The 24,971-nt window shown below is 47.0% G+C and overlaps 1 protein-coding gene across 1 annotated transcript in view; it reads left to right on the top strand.

Moving 5' to 3' along the window:
- The window catches only part of MGAT5B (alpha-1,6-mannosylglycoprotein 6-beta-N-acetylglucosaminyltransferase B), a 275,223-nt gene that overhangs the window by 67,589 nt on the left and 182,663 nt on the right, over positions 1 to 24,971 (top strand). Inside the window, exon 3 of the mRNA XM_089771960.1 lies at positions 24,733 to 24,877. Within this exon, the coding sequence (XP_089628086.1) occupies positions 24,733 to 24,877 (145 nt within the window). The remainder of the gene's footprint in view (positions 1 to 24,732; positions 24,878 to 24,971) is intronic.

The following is a 24,971-nucleotide window of genomic DNA, read 5'->3' on the forward strand; positions in this document are numbered from 1 at the left end:
GCCGTCGCGTACCCAGAGGCAGCTCTGGCTCCATAGCAGGGAGTGCTATGGTGTCCAAAAACATGGCAACCAAAGCACATAGTAGAAATGCTTTGCTTTCCCTCAGAGAGGTAGGCAAGCAAGCAGGAGAAGAACCTGAGAAATGGCTGTACAGGGGGATCCCTTTAATCACGTGTCTCAGATAGCCTTAGGCAGCAGCTCCAGGAAGTCATTGCTGACCTAATGCCCTGCCTGAACTGGTTCAGGGTGGCCTTAAATGCAAGATAGCATCCAATCAGTGTGGATGCTCCATTTCAAAATAGCAATTCGCTATTTTGCTGTGCTTTTTGTGTGTAGATGGGCTATTTCAAAATAAACTATCCTGAAAGATATCTTCTGGAATAGCTTATTCTGAAATAAGCTTGCAGTGTATATGTACCCTCAGTGGATAATATCTTAATGGATGTTTTTTCCAACTGTTTAAATGAAGAGCCAGGAAAAGTGGAGATATTCTCCAAAGCTCTATCTGTAACTCTTGCTCCACCCATTCATGGCACCCAAATGTGATGCCATACACAACTCATAGAGCAGCCCTTAATCATATCATCTTCTGTTTTAGCTGTGTGCTTTTATCAGCCTTGAATTAGTTAAGTTTTGACTGATGTGGAATCATTAGTCTTCTGAGTAAACATCTATTAAGCTAAACAGGGTCACTTTTCTGAGCTATTGTATTGTATCTGGCTGCATGCACACTCAGTCAGACATCACTTTTCATTAGTTGCACTGGATTACATTTGAATATAGGAATTTCTTGATGGAATTAGACTAACATCCTTTAAATCCAATATCCTGTCTCTGACAATGGGCTAATAGCAGATACTTTAACTGGAAGAGGCAAAAAGCCTCTCCAGGACAAGCATAAGGATCTTGTGGAAAAAGGGTTTTTTGCGCAAAACGGCCACGGCCACACTGCCTGTTTTAGCGCAAAAACCTCTAGCTCAAAAAACGGAACAAAAGAGAGTATGCAAATGAAGCACGAGAAAATGCTAATCCATGCTTCATTTACATTGCCTCTTGCAGAAAATGTCATGGTGTAGACAAAGCCCAGGTGTCTTGGTGAGATAGGATGTGAGGGGCCAGACAGAGTAGTTCCATGGTGATGTATCTACACAGAGGCAAGACAGAAGATGTGCGGTGCCCAGCAGACCTGGAGTAGAAGGCGATTGCAGCAGAAGAGCCCTCAATAGTCACATAAAATGGAACAAGAGTGAAGCAATGAAGTTATTGGTTTCCATTGACTGCACGGGAGTGCAGGACAATGACAATGGCTGGACAGATAGATAGCATGAACAGACAGAGAGAGCAAGCATAGTTCACTAAATCAACACTACTCACAGCCAGCTTAAGTCTGCTTAATTGGTCCGATTGCAAGGGAGCAAACTCGTTGCCAATGCCTTTCAGTGGCTCCCAGAAATAGATTAATAGCACATCCATAGCTGTTGTGAAACGTCAATTTAAACAGCAGGCCCGCACGCTGGTTCGCAGCGTTTACTGGTGTAAATCAATGTTGCTAGTACGCAGACCCTGCCGCACAGCTCTTTGCTCAGTTTATGCTGACTTCCTGCTTTACTGCGGCTGCTAACACGTCAGTCTTTTCTCAGCATAGTTATGTATAAATACCAATGGGGAATCTCAAAAGGTTCAAGTTGTGTAAGCCCTTCCTCTGCTCCCCTCCCTTAAGTTTGGATGCTTCTGTCCAAAGATGGTGAAGTGCTCTCAAGAGGCTAGAACAGGGGCCAGGAGTCACGGGATTTATATTGCTAACTCTGTCGCTGACAGTCACTTCCCTACTCTGTGCTCAGTTTCCCCCTCTGTTACATGGGGTAATGAAGGTCACTGGGCTTTTTGAGATCCGCAGAAGAAAGGCACTCAGATGGTGCTTGGTCCTGCAGGGGACAGAACTCGATGACCTCTCGAGGTCCCTTCCAGGTCTTGTGTTCTATGATTCTGTGATTCTGTGAGGTGTTCACAGTGTCCCCTCTGCATGATTTCATTTTGTCCCACCTAAAGCTGTGGCCAAAGGTCTATCTTGGTGAGGCTGGGGCATGGGTGAAGGTCAATTGGTTAGACCTCAGTCTGAGGGTATGTCTACACTGCAGCATTTTCCTGGAAAAAAGGCCATTTTTCCAGAAAAACTATACTTACGTCCACACTGCTATTGCATACTTTCGACAGAAAGTCAAAAGAACAGAGGGGTGTTTCCAACAGTGGTAAACCTCTTTTTACAAGGAAGGAGCCTTTTTCTGAAAAAGGCGTGTGTGGACGCAGAAGAGGGCGTTCTTTAGAAATCAATCAATGTGGATGCTATCTTTTGAAAAAGCACATTGCTTTTTTGTTGTGCTTTTGCTGTGTGGACGTAGGGTTGCCAGATGGTTGAAACAAAAATACCGAACACTCCCCCCCCCCCCCCCAAAAAAAACCCACCAGGAAAAAATTCTGTTGAAGGGAAAAAAAAGGACTCCAAGACTTATTAAGCAACATAAATAAATAAAATAAAATAAAACAAAACAGCATTGAAACAGCATGTACCCTTTAAGAGTGAGGGCAGGGATAGGAAGCAGTTGAACAGCTGAGCATTGCTTCCCCTTGGTCAGCAGCCATTTTGTGCTGGCAGCCTTGTGGAACCAGGTAAGCATGGGGGCTGGCGTTGGGTGGCTGGGGGTGTTGGGAATCAGGGAGACTTGGGGGGCAGAGAGGCCGGGCACTGAGTGTTTGTAGGGTTGCCAGGTGCCCGGCATTTTCGCCTCCTGGCTGGGAAAAAATCAGAAAATACCCGACATTTTAGGTGACATTTATTCTCTGATTTTTTTTACCGGACAAGAGGCGAAAATACTGGACTGTCCAGGTGAATACCGGACACCTGGCAACCCTATGTGGACGCTGTCGTTTGAAATAAGCTTTTCCAGAAGATCTAGACCAGTAGTCACCAACCAATAGATCGGGATCCACTGGCAGATCTTGGAGCCTCTGACGGGGGATCCTACCTGGTTTGGCCAAGAGGCTGTCAAGTACCAGCACTTCAGTTGCCCCTTTCCCGACTGCTGCACGTCTCCTGCCTTTTGCCTTGGAGCTGTCTCCTCAGGATCCTCCTGCTTGCTGTGCAGGGCAGGTGGAGGAAGCGGAGGGGCACTGACATCAAGGTGCCCCCTTTCCCACTCTGTTTTAAATGGGAACACAGCTGTGCATCTAAGTTAAGCGAAACAGTTAACATGGGTGTAGAAGTTCAAAGCTTTACAGCTTTTAAAACAACTCTAGGCATGATTCTGATGTTGATTGTTGTTTCCAATGTACTCATTGAACTAATGGGCACGCTAGCTTTCAGCTCTAAACTTCTCAAGGACCAAAATGTGGTCTAGTGTTTTGTCTGGAGTAGAATATGGGATAGGGCATTCACCTGGGGAGCACAGGGTGGTGGGTTTGAGTACCCTCAGCAGCTCAAGTCCCACACCCACCCCTGTCCACCCTGGGAGCAACCAGCCAGCAAGTGCAGAATAAGGGAGCCACTGAAGGTAGGGAGGTGGAGTGAGGTTCCAGTGAACTTGGGGCTAGGGCTTGAGCCCTTGGAGTACAGGGTGGTGGGCTTGATCCCGCCTTCCCTCTGCCAACCCTGGAGCGTCTGGACAGCCAACAACAGCTGCCCTAGGGATGAACCTGGCTCCCATATTGAAAAAAGCAGGATAAGGGAATATCTGGTGCCAGGGTGGGATCTGGCATGGCTTAGGGGATAAAGCATTCCCCTGGGGAACATAGGGTAGTGGGTTCAAACCCCAACAACCCTGAGAGCAGTGGGATAGCCAACTGGAGCAGCAGACTAAAGGAAAGCTTGCCCTGGCCTCCCATCACTTCTGAAAGCACCTGGCATGTATAGCAGTGGCTCTAAACTTCTAGAGGACAAAAATGTGGCCCAGCATCTTTTAACTGCCAGTGTTATGTATCTGATGTTCTGTGCAGAGTAAAGGTGCTATGGGTACATCTACACTGCATCCCTAGTTCGAACTAGGGATGCAAATGGAGACAATCGAAGTAGTTAATGAAGCGGGAATTTAAATATCCCGCGCTCCATTAACATGATCTCGCCGGCGCGCTAGTTCGAATCACAGCTGATTCGAACCAGGAAGTGCGCGCCGGGACGCATTAGTTCGGACTAAAGCCCTTAGTCCGAACTAATGTTACTCCTCATTTTTTGAGGAGTAACATTAGTTCGGACTAAGAGCTTTAGTCCGAACTAACGCGTCCCGGCGCGCACTTCCTGGTTCGAATCAGCTGTGATTTGAACTAGCGCGCCGGCGAGATCATGTTAATGGAGCGCGGGATATTTAAATCCCCGCTTCATTAATTACTTCGATTGTCTCCATTTGCATCCCTAGTTTGAACTAGGGATGCAGTGTAGACGTACCCTATGTGAGGAAACCTCCCCACCCCAAACATGAAAAAAAAAGAGGATGGGGAGAGGATGCTCTGAGTAGTGACAGATGGCGGAACAAGGAGCAACGGTCTCAAGTTACAGTGGGGGAGGTCTAGGCTGAATATTATGAAAAACTATTTCCCTAGGAGGGTAGTGAAGCACTGGAATGGGTTCTCTCGGGAGGTGGTGGAATTTCCATCCCTAGAGGTTTTTAAGTCCTGGCTTGACAAAGCCCTGGCTGGGATTATTTACTTAGGGTTCAATCTGCTTTGGGCAGAGGGACTGGACTTGATAACTTCCTGAGGTCTCTTCCAGCCCTAGGATTCTATGATCTTGGAGCCTCTGATGGGAATCGTAAATGGTTTGGCCAAGAGGCTATCAAGTGCCAGCGCTTCAGCTGCCCCTCTCTTCCCCCACTGCTGCACATCTCCTGCCCTCTGCCTTGGAACTGTCTCCTTAGGATCCTCCTGCTTTCTGTGCAGGGTAGGGGAGCAAGAGGAGGGGCATTAATTTCAAGGTGCCCCCTCTCTCACTCTGTATCCTATCTCCGCAGAGCAGAGAGGGGGCACAACAGGACTTGGGATAGAGTTTGCTGGCTGCTTTTAGGAGTGGAACAGGGCCATGGCAAGGGTGAGCCTGCCTTAGCCTCACTGCACCTCCACCCAAGAAGCACCTGAGGTAAGCAGTGTCCAGCTGGAGTCCACATCCCGAAACCCTACCCCAGTCATGAGCCTCCTCCTGAACCACAAACCCCTTCCATAGCCCCAAGTGCCCCTGCATCCACATGCCCTCCCAGACCCTGCACCTACAACCCTCTCCAGCACCCCCAACTGCCTGCCCCAAGCCCAGCTCAGAGCCCCTTTCACACTCCAAATCCTTTAAATCAAGATCAGAGTCTGCACCCAACCCGCCGTCCCTGCCTGGTGAAAGTGAGGGAGGATGGGGGAGGTAGGGTGGATGGAGTGAGCACAGGCTGGACCTCAGAGAAGGGGCACAAAGGAAGTGGGACAAGGGTATGTGGGTTTGAGGTAGTTCTTGGATTGCACTTGAATACAAAAAGTGATCTCGTACGTAAAAAGGCTGGAGACCCCTGATTTAGACATAGCCTGGATGAGACCGAAGTGGAGAAAGCACATGGAGAAGATGGTGAGAAAAGATGATCTATATCAGCCTTCTTCCTCCCCTCCATGAGGGTTTCCATTCACCATTGGACCTTGGGGTTGGCAGTTTGGCCTTGTCTATATTGCAGGGTTTTGGTTTTTGTGCAAGAAGCTTTTTGTGGAAGAGATCTTCCGCAAAAACTTCTTGTGCAAGAGCATGTCTACACCTCAAAAGTGCATCACAAAAGTGATGTGCTTTTGTGCAAGAGAGCCTCCACACTGCATGGATGCTCTTGCACAAGAAAGCGCTGATGACCACTCACAGAATGGCCATCAGAGCATCTGTGCTTTTTCTGATAGGCTCTTTTTGTGCAAGAAACCCCTGCGGAGCATCCACACATGCCTTTTTGCGCAAGAACTGTAGTGTAAAAAAGAGTTATTCATCGTGGGGAGAGGAATAACTCGACCACCAAAGCCCTCTGTTCTGTCAATTTACTGTATTTTTGTGTGTGCAAAAACCCGCTTGAGGTGTGGACACTCTGCTGTTTTTTGGGCCAAAACAGCTGTTTTGGTGCAAAAATCTTGTAATGTAAACATAGCCTTTGAGTCTTGTTAGCTTCCAGTTAGTTCCAGTGGTGAGCCAACCTGCCTGTATCCATCTGGGTCTAGCCTGGAGGTTGTGTCTGCTTGTGCAGACTTCACTACGGTAACACAAGCCTCTGTGTTGTCCAGATCAAGATAGTGTGATGCACCCTGTGTTGGGCTACATTTGATGTCCATTTGGAGAAACAGGCTAGCACAGCAGCTAGTGGCTAGTATGTAGTGGCTAGTATGTAGCATAGTGGCTAGCACAGCATAGTGGCTAGTATGTAGCATAGTGGCTAGTATGTAGTATGTAGCATGTAGCAATGCTCCATGACCTGCCTGGGCTTGTGCGGGTTCCTGAGTAGAGCTTCAGGTGTTGGTGTTTGACCTACAAAACCCTATGTGGCCCAGGACATACCCCCTTGAATGGTCCAATCTCTCCCCATTCTGCCTTAGCTGTGGTCAGTAAGAGGCAGCATCCAAATAGGAGTCCTTATGGAAGCAAAAGTTGTTGTGCTCTCAGCTTTGGGACTGAATCACTCCTTCAGCCCAGGCGGCTCCCAGAGGGGTCACTGCAAAGCTCTCCTGTAGGGGAGGCACTGGAGAACTGAGAGGGGAGACTTTGTCTATTGTGTTCTCACTGCCAGGTGCTGTAACTGTGGCTGGGGTTAGGGAGTGAATAGGAATGGTCTGGGGCTTGCTGCAGCTGTTTATGGGCAGCGGTTTCAATGGATTATCCAGCGGGGTGGCCAAAGCCTTTGGCTAGGTGACTTTTTGGTCTTTCTAATCTGTTCAAGTCAAAACCAATGCGGAAAATACACAAAGAAGGGCCAATGCTAGTGGGAAAGCACCAGGTAATATCTGAAATCCAGACACTCCAAGCAAAGCAGAGATGGCGAAAAACGAGGACTGATGGATGAGGGCTCAGTTACCTCTAATGTGCATTGGCAGGGTCTGTTTGAAGCACTGGCTCTCCAAGAGAGGAAAGATGGTTTAATGCAGTGTTTCTTAAACGTTTTGAAATCACGGAACACCAAACAATAATAATTTTTTATGAGGAACACTTATGAAAATGTTCTTTTAAAAAAAATTGTCAGACAAAAAAAAGACACAAACAATGAAGAGGTCGTGGCACACCTGCGAGTTGTTCACAGAACACCAGTGTTCCGCAGAACATAGTTTAAGAAACACTGATCTCATGGTTAGGGCACCAGCCCAAGACCTGGGTTCAAGTCTATGCTCTGCCTAAACTTCTTGTGTGACCTTGATCAAGTCACTGTCTCTGTGTGCCTCATTTCCCCACCTGTAAGATGGATTTCTCTGACTGCTCATCAAACTGATGTTCCTCAAACTGATGTTCAGTGGCTAACAGCACTGCCTTGCCTCCCGGAGGGAGGTGAGGATACTGCATTAAAGACTGTCAGGTATTGACATACTGAGGCAATGGGTCCTGCATAATGACCAAAGATAAGAGCAAAACCGCATAGCAGTGCAGAGCAGCATTAGAACTATGGAGTGGTTGAAGTGGGAGCAGAAAACTCTTTCTCTATCTGTGGGTACATCTAGACTGCGGGGTTTTTTCGGGATATCCCAAAAGAACTCTGCTGCATCTAAGGAATGCGTTTGCTCTTCCACTTTTTTTTGCGGAAAAGCAGATGCGCTCTTTTGGAAGCTTTGTCTTCCTTGTTCCATGAGGAAGAAGGGATCTTCCAAAAGAGGAGGTTTTTTCCAAAACTTGGCCAAGTGTAGACTGGCCAAATTTTGGAAAAGCCTCTTGTGACGAAAGTATCGGAAAAAGGTACGCAAATTGCTATTACTAATTTGTGTACCTTTTTCTGAAAAACCATCGTAGTGTAGACATAGCCTGAGGATCAGCCAGGGTCTGCCCCAGCAAAGCCTTACTCTTGGTACCCAACCCTGCCAATGGAGCAGCGTCCCAGACAGATGAAGGCTGGGCTTTGCAGCAGGGGGGAGCCTGCCAATTTCGCAAGAGCTGCCAACAGCCCATTGCAGCCATCCACTGTGACAGGAATGATTGTGCTAGAGACGGAGGATTCGGGGCCTGTTATTGGTATCTCTGACACAGCAGAGGCCTTTGCTGCCATGGGTCTAGCAAGCAGCACATCTCTGCGGCGACAGAATCAGAGACTAGCAGTCAAGGGTGAGTAATGGGAGCTCCCATGGTGGAGATTAAGGAGTGAGGCTCCTGTTGTCTCTGTGTTGAGCCTGCTACTGTCAGGGGTGTTCTCTATTTCCCTTTTAACACAGCACTTTTCTGGGGCTGCAATGGCATGCAGCACTCAGGCAGGATGGATTTCTCTGACTGCTCATCAAACTGATGTTCAGTCACAGACATTGCTTTGGGAGGGCTGTCACCGCTGGCTCCAGGGCTCTCCCTCTGGAGATTTTGCCAGTCAGCACTGGGGCAAGGTGTCAGACTCTACCCCCTGCACCTCTCTATCCATCTCTGTCCACTCGGGGAATGGCATCTCCCCACATTCCTCCCCTCACACACTCAGGGTGCCCCCGTCTATATTCTGCCCCCACTTTGTGGATAGCCTCGGCCACATATCTGTAGGGAGATTGGGTCTGAGACGGGAGTTGGCGGAGAGAGAACAGCCAGTTGGTGAACAGCAGCTGGAGAGCCTGCCGAGTGTTCTCCTTCTACGCTGACCTGCTTTGCCCTCTGTCAGAGTTAGGGCCTGAAGGGTCCAAAGGGACCGTATCTCAGCCGAAGTGATGGGCACTGACAAGCCTAGAGCCTGAATCATATATTTCTAGGTACAACCAGTGTGTATGGGATAGGGGGATTGGGAGCAATGCTAGAGCATTCACTCCTGACCTGCAGTTCTCCGGCTCTGGGCTTCCCCTCACACCTCACAGCCCTGCTGCTGCCCCTCTCTTGTGGTCAGCTCACCCTGTGTTATTTCAATGTGATTTGTATTCACTGTTGTAATGCCCTTCCCCCCTGAGCATGCCTCCTCTTGTTAGCAAATCCTACATGTGTGGGTAAATATAGAACGGTGGTGCCCTTTAAGGAAAAGAAAGCCAGACAATATTTTGGACTGGAATTAATGTGGTTGGTATTTTCAGCAGACATAAGTAATGTCTCAGTGTCTCGGAAGAAATTCCCTCCTTGTACTGGAGCGTTCAGCTGTTACCGGACAGCTAGACTGGCTATGACTTATGTCTGTAAGAGAGTCAACAACCAGCCAGCCATGTTCTGCAAGATGGAGAAGTATTGTGTAATCATGTTTGAAATGTCACAGGATGTTTAGTGTCTTTGAGTTGTGCTGGGAAGATAAGGGGAGTAGGTACCACGCGCTGTTCAATTCCCTCTCAGCAGCACCTCAGCTCTGAGCAGCTGGTGTTGGCAAAATGGATTTTCAAATATCGAATTGTCAACAAGGCTTCTTCTAACCAGACTCATGGGCTGCCTCATCCACATGGCTGCAGACCCACCCCTCTTCATTTATCTGGGGAGGGTTCAAGGCCAAAAAGAAAACATGCTCTAGTCATGTAACTTTGTGTGAGGGCAGGGGGGTGGGCAGAATTGCCAGGTCCCTGGGTGTGCGGGGGGGGGGGGGAGGTCTGGCTCCATGCCCCCAGGTCTCAGGTCGAAGGGGTTGAGCTGGGGGCTGCCCGGAAGATGCCGTGCCCCCTGCCCCAACCAGGAACTGAAAAGCCTACTGATACTGTGTGGGAGGTGCCTGTATCTGTCTGACTGTGATCAATATGAGTGCCTAGTAGCAGTCCAGAAAACCCAAGGGTGACTTGATGGTGGGGAGAATAAGAAGGGAAGGAAGTAGCTTAGTCACTGACTGAGCCTGATGAGAAGTGAGCAGATAAGCAGTTTCCCTTCCTCTGTGCCAGTTATGGGGGTTGCAAAGGTCCCTTCCCTGGCACCCCAACACTGACCACACCTTTGGGGTCAAAGGCAAATTTCAGATCAAATGCTGTGGCCCTGCTGTACGTCTGCTGCCATGGTGCCTGGCAGCACTGGGAGATCCACCAGGAGGAAGGAGCAGGGCAGCGATTAGACAAAAGTCCATAACGTAATTAGGAAACATCAACTTCCTTATTACTATCTCCCTTCGCTCACAGGCACCTGCTCCATGCCTTCCCCGGCCATGGCGCTGAATGCTGATCAGCCAACGCTTGGCTAGCCACCGTGCAGAGTGAGGAGACTGCACCTGCTGTGGCTGGGTACTGTGGGGACAGGCAGCTCTGAGGAGTCAACCAGTGGCTCATTGGCGAAGCAATTAAAAAAGCCAAGGCTGGGATTTTCAGAGGTGCTGGAGGGAGTTATGTGACCAAGTAACACTGAATTTTCCAGTGGCATTTGGACTCCTATAGGCTCTTTGGAAAACCCAGCTTAACTAATATGGAACTTTGAAAGAATCACTCTGCATTAGCACCGGTTACACACACCGAAGGGTGTCTGACCTCGGAACCCCTCTTCCTCCACTGTTCTACAACAGAAGTGAGTGCAGCAGCCCACAATGCAATTGGAACTCATGCTGCTCCGTTAATCAATCACTTCTGGCTTTAGCAAACCACCCGGTCTCCTCATCAGTGTGCTGTAGGCATTGTCATTCCGTCTTCTACCCAATCTTCTCAGCGACTCTCTGTGCTCTCAGCCATGCTGCCCTTACCCTGCTTTTGTGTTTCTAGCTGTTACATAAATCTCCCCACCTTTTTCAGAGCAGTCCAAGGAGCACAAAGGGCTGGTCACTTCTCTGCCATGTCTGTGCTTGTACTGTACACAGGGGGGCTGTGTCTAGACTGCATCCCTTTTCCGGAAAAGGGATGTAAATTAGACATATCACAATTGCAAATGAAGCGGGGATTTAAATCTCCCCCGCTTCATTAGCATAAAAATGGCTGCCGCTTTTTTCTGGCTCGGAGCTTTGCCGGAAAAAAGCGCCAGTCTAGACACGGATCTTTCGGAAAATAAAGCCTTTTCTGAAAGATCCCTTATCCCTCTTAAAATGAAACCCTTGTGCAGAGAGCCAGCAGTGTCCTACCTTACCCCCTTTTCAGAGGTTTAAATGGGACATGAGAAGGCCTTACTGGGTGTCGTGGCTGTTCCCCACTCTGGCACTCCGTGTGCAGAAGGTGAGGACCCACAAGAGAGCTTACAAACCTTGCCCCTATAGGCACAGGTTACAAAAAATTTTCCCCCAAAATCACAATACACAGATTTTGGGGAATTGCTGCCACCATCAAGTGCTTTTCTATCCCTAAAAACCAGGGGTGAATACTTGAAATCACCCCCAGGGGTACCCGAAGCTCTTCTGCACCCCAAAGAGCTTGAAAAAAGAAAAGGGAAAAACAAGCTGCAGTTTCTAGTAGCTGATCTCTCAGTCAGAGGCCTGCAGATACCAACAGACACTTTTAAAAAAGTGATTTTTATTACAAAACTAAAGATAAACGACACAATGTAAGATAGTAAATGGGGAGAGGAGGCATAGAATCACACAGAGCAGTTCAAACCAAACCACAAAATAAAGAAAAATTAGCCTGAACATGACTGGATTCGCTTTTCCCTTTTACTTAACTTCTAATTTTCTCTTTTTCAGTCCACTCCCATGCCCTGAGTTCCTGGGAGACATGGTAGTCCTGCCTGGGTTTAAATCATTCTGTCTCTCTCAACTCCTAGGTTATCTCTTCCTGACAAAGAAAGCAGGCAGGGAGCCTATATCCAATTCAACCCTCTATCTTGATTGGTTCTCCCGGCCCCCTGGCCAACAGCTTTGCTAGCTACCTGAGTTTAACCCCTTAGTCACCAGGTGCTGGGCAGCACTCCTCCTATCCATTACACTGGGACATCTACAAAGGGGTGGGTGTATGTCTTAGGACATGTCTATACTAGGGAGCTATTTCCAAATAACTTCCCTTATTTTGAAATAACAAGGTGAGCATCCATACTACCAAACCTGTTATTTCAAAATAATGGACTTGTTATTTGGAAATAATAACTCTTGCTTCTGAAGAGGAATAAACTTATTTTGAAATAGCTATTTTGAGAGTGATTATTTCAAAATAACTTATTTTGAAATAACCTGGTACTGTAGATATAGCCAGAGAGGCCATTTCAGCACTAGCACATTTCCACCACAAGATTGTTCTCTTTGATTTATTATCCAGTGATCTGGGCAGTTCACATTTCAACAACTCTGTTGAGATGCCATCACTTTCCTAGGGAAACTATTTTATGTTCCAGTATTTAGCACGTTTGCTTTTTCCTGGTTCCATTCAATTACTTGGTATATACCCCCCTGAAGCGCTGTAACCTGTTCCCCTCCCTCCATTGTGATGATTAGCATGTCTCATGAGATACAGTAAAATGTGACTGATTGCAATCATTATTTCATAGCACTGTTATGAAAAACTCTGTTAGTTCAGTGATTGACTTTAAAGAATGTCTGCCACTTGGGGGAACTATCAAAAATGGTCAGACTTAATTAATCCTTTGCATAGTTCTATGTGTGCTTTCTTTGCCATTATAGTTGACTAGAAGATTTACCTGGTGTTGCTCTGGTCCTTAACTCAAATAAATTTTGTGTGTCTTCATTTAAATAATTGTTCTGGAGTGGGGCTGGGGATGAATGGTTCAGTATGCAGGCTGCCCTAGAGCGAAGACCACTCCATTCCTCTCTCACTGCAGCAGCTTGGGGCCAGATGAGAAGCAGCTGTTCATGCAGTTGCAGCTGCAGCAGGCACAGCTGGGGAAGGGGTGCATATCCCCCCATTGGAGGACAGATGCATAAACAGATACATAATTTTAAATGTATGGTAGATAGCTGTCCCTTTCTCTACCCCTGCTACCTGCTGGCTCAATGGGGTCCGCATCTCTGGCCCTTGCTGCCCCCTGTGGTCATTCTGCAGAATAACTCTCTCCTACTTGACCCCTCCTTTTCCATTTTATGAGAAAATTGCATTTATAAATTGCATTTATAAAATCAAATTGCAGACACATCCCATTATCCTGGTAATACCAAACCTTGACCTTGCTTTAAGTCCTGATAAGAGGAAGTTGCCTACCAAATTTGGTAGTCCTAGCTCTTACTGTTTAGATGGAGTTCTTGAACAAATGCAATCATGGACAGACAGACACAGATGCACATTTCTAAAATATATATTAAGATTAAGATTATTAAGGCTAGTTAGGAGCTTTCCTCTTGGTATTTAGTGGAGCTGTTTGATTAGTAACAACCCCCCAAAACCTAATCAGCTAACAGTTGTGTTTGGATTCATATTAGTTGGTATCCATGAAGATTCAGTAATTACTGATGAATTTTCACCATGCACAATGACTTTCACCACTGGTAAAAATATCTGCATTACAGCACACATAATTTTTAATCCATGTGTGCAGTGCATTTGTTATTCTTCAATTGCTATTTGATTGTGTAAAACATTGCATCCTTCTAGATAAGAAGCAGAACAAATACCATGGAACTAAGATGATCAATCGCTGCACAAGTAGCGGTGACCCAGTATTCAAAGTGAATTGTTCACCCACCAATAGTCTGAGAATGGGTATCGAAAGTGTATTCAGTGAGAGTGAATACAATTCATCCCATTGTAGAGGGCAAGCACAAAGGCTATATAAAATAGGTTCATTTTGCACCTATTCTGGTGGTGCATAGACCTTGAGCTTGCTCTTCTCCTGAGGGATGAATTTCACCCTAACTTCAAAAGCAGCTACTTTCACAATGCACATTGTTGCATTGATGTGTGTGACCTTCTCTAATCACTAAGCTGTTCCTCCTGCTTCTGTCAGACTGTGATGCTATAGCTCAGGGAAAGAAAATGCAGGAAAATTGCAGGTTATCTTTTGGGGAAATCAGTACAACACCATTAGCTAACCTGTGAGCTGTGGTATGTGCCTTTGTGGGAGAGCTTCTAAAGCTGCCCTGTGTGCTCTGCCAACATCATGGGTCACAGAGGGTAGGCGTGAGCAGCCTCTCTGTGGGGACTTGAGACTGAAGTGGAGGAAGCAAAGTATTGACTCCCTCCCTTAGCCACCACCAGGAAAGATCTCATGCAGATCACTTTCCCCTCCCCACAAAGCAAAGAGGAAACCAGGTACTAAACTGCAACACAACAGTGTCTGGCTGTGTCTAGACTGGCCAGTTTTTCCGGAAAATCAGCCGCTTTTCCAGAAAAACTTGCCAGCTGTCTACACTGGCCGCTTGAATTTCCGCAAAAGCACTGACGATCTCATGTAAGATTGTCAGGGTTCTTGCGGAAATACTATGCTGCTCCCGTTCGTGAAAAAGTCCTTTTGCGCAAAAGGGCCAGTGTAGACAGCTCAGATTTGTTTTCCGCAAAAAAGCCCCAATCACAAAAGTGGCAATTGGGGCTTTTTTGTGGAAAAGCACGTCTAGATTGGCCACGGACGCTTTTCCGCAAAAAGTGCTTTTGCGGGAAAGAGTCCGTGCCAATCTAGACGCTCTGTTCCGAAAATGTTTTTAACGGAAAACTTTTGCGTTAAAAGCATTTCCGGAAAATCATGCCAGTCTAGACGTAGCCTATGAGTCAGAGTTTGTTCCCTGCTCTGAGTCTGGGGTGCACAACTCTCCACTGCCCTTTGCATAGGACTTGTGGGTGACTCCACATTGGATCCCTGCATAAAGAGATGCCAAACATTTGCCTGAGGTGCCTACAATGAACTCCAGCACTAGTACACAGACGTGCTAGTTCTGCTTGAGCTAGCATGTTAAATGTAGCAACATGGCCAGGCCAGCCTGGACAGCAGCTCTTTTTAGCCACCTGTGAATGGTCTTGCCAAACCTGCTGGGTATGTAATTGGGCCACTAACCTGTGCCACCGTCTCTGCTGCTACAGCTTCACGGCTATTTTAGCACTCTCACTGGAGCAGAGGTAGCACATGTCTGTCTCTCCGAGCTGGGAAGCAGGCACCCAGCAGCAGTGCAGAGGTACCTTTATGAGATACATTCCTGGCTGGTAAACAAGTTCTGCCTGCTCCAGTTGCTGTGCAGAAATGCCACTTGTGTTACTTGATTTGCTCTTCCCTTGTCAGCGCAGCTGAGCATCAGTGCTGCAGGTGGCCAGAATTGTGCGTTAGGTGTAGGGCAAATTAGTCCTGGCTCTTGCATTTCAAGAAAGCAGATTCAGCAGTTTTTCTCCCTCTTTTTTTAATGAGACACACTTTTCAAGAGCCATATTAACCACTGCCAAGAAATGTCCAATATTTCTTGTTCTCTTTCTTAAGCTGCTGATACAAAACCAAAAGAACCAGAGAGCCCTCAGCAAAGGGGGAGGTTCAAATTTTGCCAGTTAGAGACACAGCAGGGATGTGTCCCTCAGCCTTTCACTTTTTGGTTGGGAAAGTGCTGCATGTTACAATTATCCAGGGAAGGGGATTTGTTTGTTTTTAATATCTAATTTTTCATCCTTTTTTTCTTTTTAAAAGGAACAAATCTCCCCTCACTTTCTCAGGCTTTAGCTACACTACGCGCTTTGCTGGAAGAAGCGATGCAAATGAAGCACAGAGTAGCAAGAGGTTTTTGTGCAAAAACAAGCAGTGTGGACGTTTCCTATTTGCACAAAACCCCCTTTTTGCACGAGATCCTTATGACTCTCCCTGGGAGGAGTTTTTGCACAAAAGAGAAATGTCCACACTGCTTGTTTTTGTGCAAAAACTTCTTGTGCAAAAATGGACTGGAAGAGATTATGCAAATGAAGTGTGAGAAAATGTTAATCCTCGCTTAATTTGCATTGCTTCTTCCAGCAAAGCACGTAGTGTAGCTGTAGCCTGACAGAGGAGTCTACCAAAATGAGCCTTGAAATCTCTCAAAAATGTGAAAAATGTGGATCTGTATAATCACACTTGATGAATATATTAAATCAGCACTGTAGCTCAGGGGGAATGAGGTGATAGCTCTGACACTAGACAAGTCTTGGAAGGTATGGATTCAGTCCTCTGCTCTGCCACAAACTTCTTATGTGACCGTGGGCAAGTCACTTCATTGCTCTGGTCGACAGTTTCTTGTCTGTATATTGGAGATAATAACTTTTTCTATTTAGAGTGGAAGCACTCTCCATGGGAACAGGCTGCCTTTTGGTTTGCACAGTGGGGCTGGGGGCTCTAAGCACTATAGTAATCATAATAATAAAAAATATAGATTTACTTCTTCCTGCTGGAACTGGTAGCCCAGGGCTCGATTCAGACAAGTGGTAACATAGAAATGGAAAGCACCCTTGTTCCTTTCCTGGATAAAGCAAAGCCTCCTGGCCCATCCAGGTAGAGGTAGGAAGCGTGCAGCAAGGTGTCCTACGCCATCCTGCCCAAAGAGCCAGCCCACGCTCTGTTCAAAGGGGATGATCTGGAACTCACTTATATCCAACCACACTAAGCAGCTGTTGCTTACAGGAAGATTCTGATAGACTGCAGAGCCCAATGAAATTAAGTGTATGGGGAGAAAGAAGAGCTTAAAACTTGGCTGCAAGTTGATTTGATTTTCAGAGGCGTTCTCATCAAATAGTCTGCCTGCCAGTGAGTGTTGTTCTCACTGCCCAGGACCTGGGAACTCATCCAGGTTTTGGTTTATACAGTTCTAATACACACACAGAGAAGGCATCTGCAAACAGTGGCTGCCCCGCCCTGCAGTCTTGCCATCATCTTGCAATTGGAGATGTGTGTGTGCCATGCAGTGAAATGCCTGCTGCCTACTTGCCCTCTTTAATCTGCCACTCATGCCAATGCCATTCCCAGAAGCCCTTTCTCAAGCTGGTGGAGTTTTCAGAAGTTATGTTTCAATCCTAGTGGGTTAAACTCTCAACATGTCTCCTGAAAAAGCCAGGCTGCTGGGAGCTGTACTTGCAGAAATGACCTCCCCTTGTTGGGAAGGGCAACTGGGTCCCTGATAGTGGAAAAGGTGGGCAGGGAGCAAATCAGGTGCTTTCCTTGTGTGGTTTATAGCAGCATGCAAGATGTTGTATAAAAGAAAGGGAGACTCAGCCCCTTGTTCTGAGGAATTGATCACCTAAACAACATGGATGTAGCACGAGCTTTGGGTGAGCCCCGTGAAGACAGATTCTCAAAGGAGCTCAGCACCAGTGTGCACCCAACCATGCTGCCACAGTAGGAAACCTGGACTCATATTTTGCTGCCTATGTCTTAGCGCAACTCATTGGAAAACCCAGTCCCATAATGTCTCCATGCCTCAGTTACCCTATCTGCAAAACAGGCCAAATTCTGACCTGCTTCAGAGGAGGGGGAGGAATGAAGAGAGAAAATCTTTAATGTTCCCAAGGCTTCCTGGTGATGGGTTAGGGATGTAGAAATCCCCCATCAATAAATATGTAAGCAGGGCCTGGATCAATGCGTCCACTGCAGCCAGCTAGAATGGGAAAGGAATCCTGGATGTGGTTATGCTCACTCAGTAGCTTAGCCCTGCAAAGTATTCAACTATTGTTATGTAAATACAGTTCACTTAGTTGCTTAGGCGTGATAGATATTTGATTTAGAATGGTATTTTGCATATTTTAACCAATTTGGCTGTTGTAGAGTCACAAACCGTGTTAACCCTAAATGCAGGAATTGTAAAATATGACTACCAATGCTTGCAGGAGAGACACTATCACTGTAAAGAATCTCGGATGGACAGGGCTTTCTCTTCCAGACCCTGTGAAGTCAACTGGGGGGAAGGGCAGAGCTCTGAACCAGCAGGCTACCTGCCCTCCAGGCATGAGCTGTAAGACTGGTTCAACCTGTTTCTCTCCCTGCTCCACTTGTTCTAATGATAGAACTAACACAGATTCCATAAGGAGTCTCATTATAATTTTAAAATTATTCCAGCGGATGCTGGAATCTTTGGGTTGGAGTGTGCTGTGCTGCAGGCCAAGAGCTGAAATCACTAAGAAGCTTAAATCACAGAAACCTGAAATCACAAAGACCTGAAATCACTAGGTTTGGCCTAGAGCTAAATCCAACATGAGGCCAGAAGCTGGCAGGCAGGTGGGCGGCTGACAGGCAGGTGGTGGGAGCAGTGGCAGGTGGCTAGTGGGGTGGCTGGCCGGTGGGAGCAGTGGCTGGCAGGAGCAAGTGGGAGTAGTGGCTAGTGGGGTGGCTGGCTGGTGGGAGCAGAAGCTGGCAGGAGCAAGTGGGAGCAGCGGCTGGCAGGGTAGGTGGCTGGCAGGAGCAGCAGCTGGCAGAAGGAAGTGGGAGCAGTGGCCAGCAGGGTAGCTGCCAGACGGTTGGCAGAAGCCGCAGCAGGAGGCCAGCGGGAGCAGTGGTGAGTGGCTAGTGGAGTGGGTGAGATGAATCCTTCCCCCACTCAGGGTGGAAGGTGAACTCTGATCTGCCCTTACCAAGGGCAGTGTCTCTAAGGGGGGTGCAGAGAAGGGTTGGGCATGGGAATGGGTCACTTACATGGCTGGATTTGTGAGCCTGAGAGGCAAAGGACATTGCACAACCTAGCTCAGCTGGGATGTTTATCCGTGGGTTGGTTATGAACCCTGTTTGTGGTGTTTTTCTAAATGTCACACTACTTCTCTACCTCTTTCGTTAAAAGTTTCTCAGATGCTATGCTGCGAGTGGGGAAGCATTGTCTCTCAGGGTATGTCTACACTGCCACCCTAGTTTGAACTGGGGTGGCTAATGTAGTCATTCTAACTTGCAAATGAAGCCCGGGATTAAAATATCCTGGGCTTTATTTGCATGTTCCCAGGTGCCGCCATTTTAAAATGTCCGGTAGTTCGAACTCCCTGCCCGCGGCTACACGCGGCATGGGCTAGGTAGTTCAAATTAAAGCTCCTAATTCGAACTACCATTACTCCTCCTGCAATGAGGTGCCCAGGGGTGTGTGTGAATTTCCCAGGTTACTGGGTGGGGGCTTCAGCCAGTTCTGTGTGGGATGGATGAAAAGGCCCCTAGCTATTGAATCCGGCCCTGGCTACTGTGGTTGTTACTTGACAGAAAGGTTACAAATGTAATAAGCAAATTGGTGCAGCAGAGGCCAGATCTCCAGAGTGTGAAGCTATAGGTACTTATCTACGGGCATTTCCCCTCCCCGCCTGTCCTCTCCTCTACCAGAGCTGATGTCTTGTGTAGCTTTCTTAAGTCACCCACCAGGCAGAGCAAAGGAGCCAGCTGGGTTTGTTCTTCCTTTGGGAAAGAGGTTGCATTACAGCCATTTCCTTTAATGTGCTTAAAACTACCCCTCTCATCCACCTGCCCCAACTTTACCTCCTTGGTTAAGGGCTTTAAACAGGCATCCTGGGCCCTTTGCCTCTGTTGCTGACAGACAGACTCTTTGGCTACGTCTAGACTGGCATGATTTTCCGGAAACGCTTTTAACGGAAAAGTTTTCCATTAAAAGCATTTTCGGAAAAAAGCGTCTAGATTGGCACGGACGCTTTTCCGCAAAAGCACTTTTTGCGGAAAAGCGTCTGTGACCAATCTAGACACGCTTTTGCGCAAAAAAGCCCCGATCGCCATTTTCGCGATCGGGGCTTTTTTGCGCAAAACAAATCTCAGCTGTCTACACTGGCCCTTTTGTGCAAAAGTTTTGCGCAAAAGGGACTTTTGCCCGAACGGGAGCAGCATAGTATTTCCGCAAAAAGCACTGATTTCTTACAGTAGGAAGTCAGTGCTTTTGCGGAAATTCAAGCGGCCAGTGTAGACGCTGACAAATTTTTCCGGAAAAGTGGCTGATTTTCTGGAAAAACTGGCCAGTCTAGACACAGTCTTTATCTTTGTAGGGGGACAGCTCTGCTGCTCTGCCTAAGCCTTGCAAGTTACCATTTCAATTTCAGATGAACTGCAATGCTAATTGGACCCCTCTCATTAAACAAATGCAATCTAGTCATAAAACAAGGGGGCAGCCCAATGCTGAGTGGCAGCCGGAGCGGCAGCAGCTGTGAATCATCTGGACTGATGAGCTATTGCATTTTCAAGCAGTATTCCCCTCTGACAAATCCCTCTCAGCTGAGGTTTTTTACCCTCCCACTCCCACCCCAGAGACACATAAAAGTGTGGTGGCTGCAATCCATCTTCATCTTCTCTGGCTGCTGTTATGTCTACATTTACCGTTATCTCCCACTCTGAACTAGCTCACTGTGTTCTAAATTCCTGACCTCACCAGCACTGCCATAAAACAGAGCTTCTCCCAAATGCTTAATACGGTAAAGAAGAGCAACTTTTCTCCTTTCTGCCTGTGTCCTCCTCTCCATTGTGATTTGTGCCTGTGACCTTGGGCCTTTGCAGGTATGAAGAAATCATTTTTTAAGGAGTACAGGATCTTTCAAAAAAGGCTTTTCTTTTCAAAAGAACCACGTCTAGACCACGGTTTCACTTTCGAAATAGTGATTTTTGAAAAAATGCCGTGATGTGATTATGCAAATGGAGCACAGGAAATTCAAATCCCAGCTTCATTTACAATTTTGATATGTCTAATTTACATCCCTCTTTCGAAAGAGGGATGTAGTTTAGATGTACCCTATGTGGTATCTGGGCATTGAATTAATGCTATGAATTTTGGCTCTAGGCAGTTCTTTAGGTGGTTTAGACTATGCGGTTTTTTGTAACAAATCCAAAGCTTCAGCACAGGCTAGCCCTTGTGAAAATAAGCATGCAATGCAACTTAGACTACACATGAATCCCTGCCACACTGAATTTGCAGTTCACAGATTCCGAGGTCAGAAAGGAGCACTGTGATCATGTAGTCTGACCTCCTGCTGAGTACAGACCAGAGGAGTTCCATGAATTCATTCCTGTTTGAACTAGACCTAAACCATCCAATCTTTATTTTAAAATTACCAGTGAAGGAGCCAGTCCTTGGAAACTATCCCAGTGGTTAAATTTGTGCCTTTTTTTTTAGTCTGGTAATCCATTTTCTCCCTCAAAATGTCTTTTGTGCATCCCCATGCAGTCATGTTTTTGCACATGCAAATGTTTTGCAGGTGTGACAGGTTCTGCTGTTTGCAAATGTGGCCCTGTGGGTACATTTTCAGAGCTGCAAGATGCCTGAGACTTGTCACACCCACTGATTTCAACAGAAGAGGTACAGCTGCATCCTCATACAGTTAATGCATTGAGCAATCAGGGTGAGGTGTCTGGGTCAAACCCACAGAAGATAGGTATTATTTTTCTGAAGTACTTTTTTGCTTTTCTGAGTCCGATTTAAAAAACCGCTATAATACAATGTGTATAAATGCACAAAATCTCATTCAAAGGCACGTGACACGTCTTGGAGTGAGCATCGGGACTCAGTAACAGCTTTACAATGGCTGGTAATGGTTATCTTGTAAATCCCCCTTAAGGACTTTGTATAGTGTCATGTACTCACTAGGCTGTTTGGGAGCAAACATTTTATCAAGTGGATCTGTAGAGGCTTCATACAGTACAGATTACTGCCTGCAGTCTGATGACTGTGATGGCTCTTTCACGGTTATTATCTGTTGTATTAACGAGACTCACTAAAGGGCTTATGTTCAGCAAAATAACTTATAAATGCTCTCTTCTTAGTCCTGATCATTGACTTCCAAATCTGTCTCCATCATGTGACGTGCCATCCCAGGAGGGATATCAGCATATATGGGAATATTATACAGGATTATATTATTATGTCCTACAAAACTCAGGTGGAAGGGGAGAAGTGGAGCATATAAATTAATGAAAAATCTGGGGGTGCAAACCAGGTACTGGGGGAGCATCAGCCTCCTTTCTCTATTGCAAATTATGTCCCTGCACCATCCTAGTGTATGATCATGCCCCCAGTAAGCCTGTTGCTCACTTACTGCTAGAAGAGTTCTCCTTAACCTCAGGCTGCTCAGGTCTTGTGGCTGAGGCTTGAGTCAGAAGAAAGCATGGGGAAGTATGGCAAGGTGCCAGCTTATTGTTTCCTTGTAAAATTGCACACACAGAAGCAGGCAGGGCATTGTCCCCACCTCGATGAATGGGATTTGTCTGTTGTTCGATGGGACCAATAGTACAGGCAGCATCGGTCAGTTTTGTCCTCTCCCTGCAGTTAAAGAGAGCGAGCTGCTGCAGGGTATATCCTGGCTTTGGCCTGCATGTTGGTCACCTCTCCTCATCCTCAAATAGGCAGCTGAATGACATTGCTGTTCCTCCCCCAGACAGGCTCCGCAGAGCCAGCAGCGCTGCTGTGTTGTTGTCAGTAATATGAGTGCATGTGAGACGTGACCGGCACAAGAGGCATGTACAGTACACACCAAGGGGCGAGTTTTGTAGAAGACAGGGATGGGGCAAGGGGAGGAGAAATTGGAGTGATGCTGAAGCCAAGATGCCACAGAGATCTTAGGTTTCTGTTTCTGTTTACAAATGGACACGATATGCATAACTCAGATATCCATCTGTGATGCTCAGTGTATCTTTATGGGCCCAGCACCCTCTGTTAGCCTCCTGCTGCTCTGTTAATGAAATGTGAGGTACGTTTTAAAACATATCCAAGTGTGGAGTACAGGAGATAAGCTGAGCAGAGCTACTTAGCTTTGTTTGGGTGTTTTTTTTAACCATCACGGTGTGAACTGAAATGAGATGAAATCGGAATTTATTCCCCTTCCACTGGCTCCCTAGCAGGGGCCGCAGGTCACTAAGGGCACATCTACACAGCAGGGCTAAAGCCGAAATAAGCTACACCACTTGAGCTACATCAATTGCATAGCTGAAGTCGAAATAGATTATTTTGGCTTTTGGCAAAGTCTACACAGCAGGAAGACCGAGAGAGCACCCTTCCTTCGACTTCCCTTACTCCTCGTACAATGAGGGTTACAGGAGTTGGAGTAAGGAGTCCTCCATCTCTACATTATTTTGACATTATGTTGAAATAACTGCTTGTAGTCCAGATTATTTTGGAATAACTGACATTATTCCAAAATAGCGCTACTGCGTAGATGTACCCTAAAAGATGAAAAGACAAGGATAGAAATAAGGTGCTTTAGCCCCTTGCCTGGTGGATCTATAATAGGGGTGGTCAATGATTTTTGATGGAGTCAACACAGATAAAAAGAATAAAAGGAAATACCTAAGAAATCAGTGTAATTGACCAGTGGAACTCACTGCTGCAGGATACTAGTGAGGGAATAACATGGTGATATTTTTTAACGTGCATGAGAATAGACTCCACAGTCACAAGGGCTATCGTCCCAGCCTCTAAACTTCAGCTGAGGTTAGGAAACATTTCTCCCCTCTACAGTAACAGCATTACTCACTGAGGTAATGTTCAGATGGGGCTGGTTTTAGAGGCTTCCTGTAGAGCTTCCAAGACAGGTTGCTGTTGGGCAGGATGGATGGGTGAGGCAACATTTCCAAAACCACCCAAGTGGCTTAGAACGCTATGTTCCAAGTTCAAAAGTGACTTAGGAACCTAAGTCCATCAGATTTGAATTGTTCATGAATTGAAGATATTTAAAGGTATTTAGGTGCCTAAAGGTGCAGATAGCTACCTAGCAGGGTGCTCAACCTGCTTAGGCATTTCTGGAAATCCTACTGAAAAGCCTGTATGCTTCTTCAGATGCCTAAATCCCTTTGTGAATCTGGGTATGTCACTTTTGAAAATGGCATTTAGGCTCTTAAATCATGTAAATGCTGCCCTTGGGCTTTTTTTGTTTGCCAAAATAAGCAGAGCAGGAGCAAGAGAAATCAGTCCTTAACATTGCCACAAACCGTTTTCTCCTTCAGACTCCAGCTGGCTGCCCAGAGTGCACCTGATTCTGCAAGATAGCAACTCCTCCAGGGCAATCCATCAGGCAATACTGCATCAAGCCAAGCATGGGGAGCAGTCTCTTGGTGTTTGCCAAGGGCCACATGGTGGAATGCTGTGTCCAGGTTGACCCAGCTGGACCTGTCTCTGCTCTGAGTGAGGTTTTGCCAAGTCAATATCCAAACAGCTACAGGGAAGAGGAGGATGGATTTCTGTACAGAAACTAGTGCACCCGAATAAAGCAGGACCTGAGTTCCTGCCCTCTCCATCCCTTCCCTCCATCAGTCTGCTTGATTATTCTAGAAAGCAGCATCTCCTGATGCACATAAGCAAAGATGGCCCATTATGTCAAGCTGTGCCCTGGCTATGCAACAGGAATACACGACTTCTAGGCTGAAACCACCAAACTCGTGTTTGTGACCAAATTAACATTTGAATCCAGGTTTATAAGGCTTCCTGTGGAGCTTCCAACCCCATAGCCTGTCAGTGCTCACTACATAAACAGCAGCAGGAGTACAGGTAAGAGTCTCTTCCAGCCCTATGCTTCTATGACCTGATACCTGACAGCTGAGGTGCATTCCTCATGTGACCCAGGGCTGAAATAGCTAGGGAGCCAGGACTGGGGTACACTGTCAAGGCTGTTGGCAGAGAGCCTAGGTCTGGAAGAGCAGGATGTGGGGAGTGCAGCCATGACTGAGGTTTGTTGGCACAGCCAGGGGTCGCTGTGGGCCAGGATTTAGATGCAGGGGCAGGCATGTGTAGGGAAGGCAACTTTCATGTGATCATCTCCCCCACTTCCCCCCCAGGCAAGTGCTAACAATCCAGCACTTTCCCGGTCCCAGGACTGTGCCTCTGACCACCAAGCCCTGCTCTAGCCTCTCTCCTGCTCTTTGTGTGCCTGCAGTGATGGGTGCGCTGGAGTCCAGAGGGGTGCTACGGAAGATGAGCGACATGCTGGAGATGATGGTGAAGAGGATGGACGTGCTAGCCAGGCTGGAGAACAGCACTGACTTCCGGAAAGGGGAGGAGGCCCGTTTTCTTCTGGACAGGTCAGTGGCAGCGGGACTGGAGCCAGCTGGGATCAGGTAGACCCTTTCTCCACAGCCACCCGGCTCCATTTACAAGAGAGGAGCTCATTGATTG

The sequence above is a fragment of the Pelodiscus sinensis genome, chromosome 20 (genome assembly GCF_052426305.1).
Source record: "Pelodiscus sinensis isolate ZL-2025 chromosome 20, ASM5242630v1, whole genome shotgun sequence".
In the NCBI taxonomy this organism is placed as follows: Eukaryota; Metazoa; Chordata; order Testudines; family Trionychidae; genus Pelodiscus; species Pelodiscus sinensis.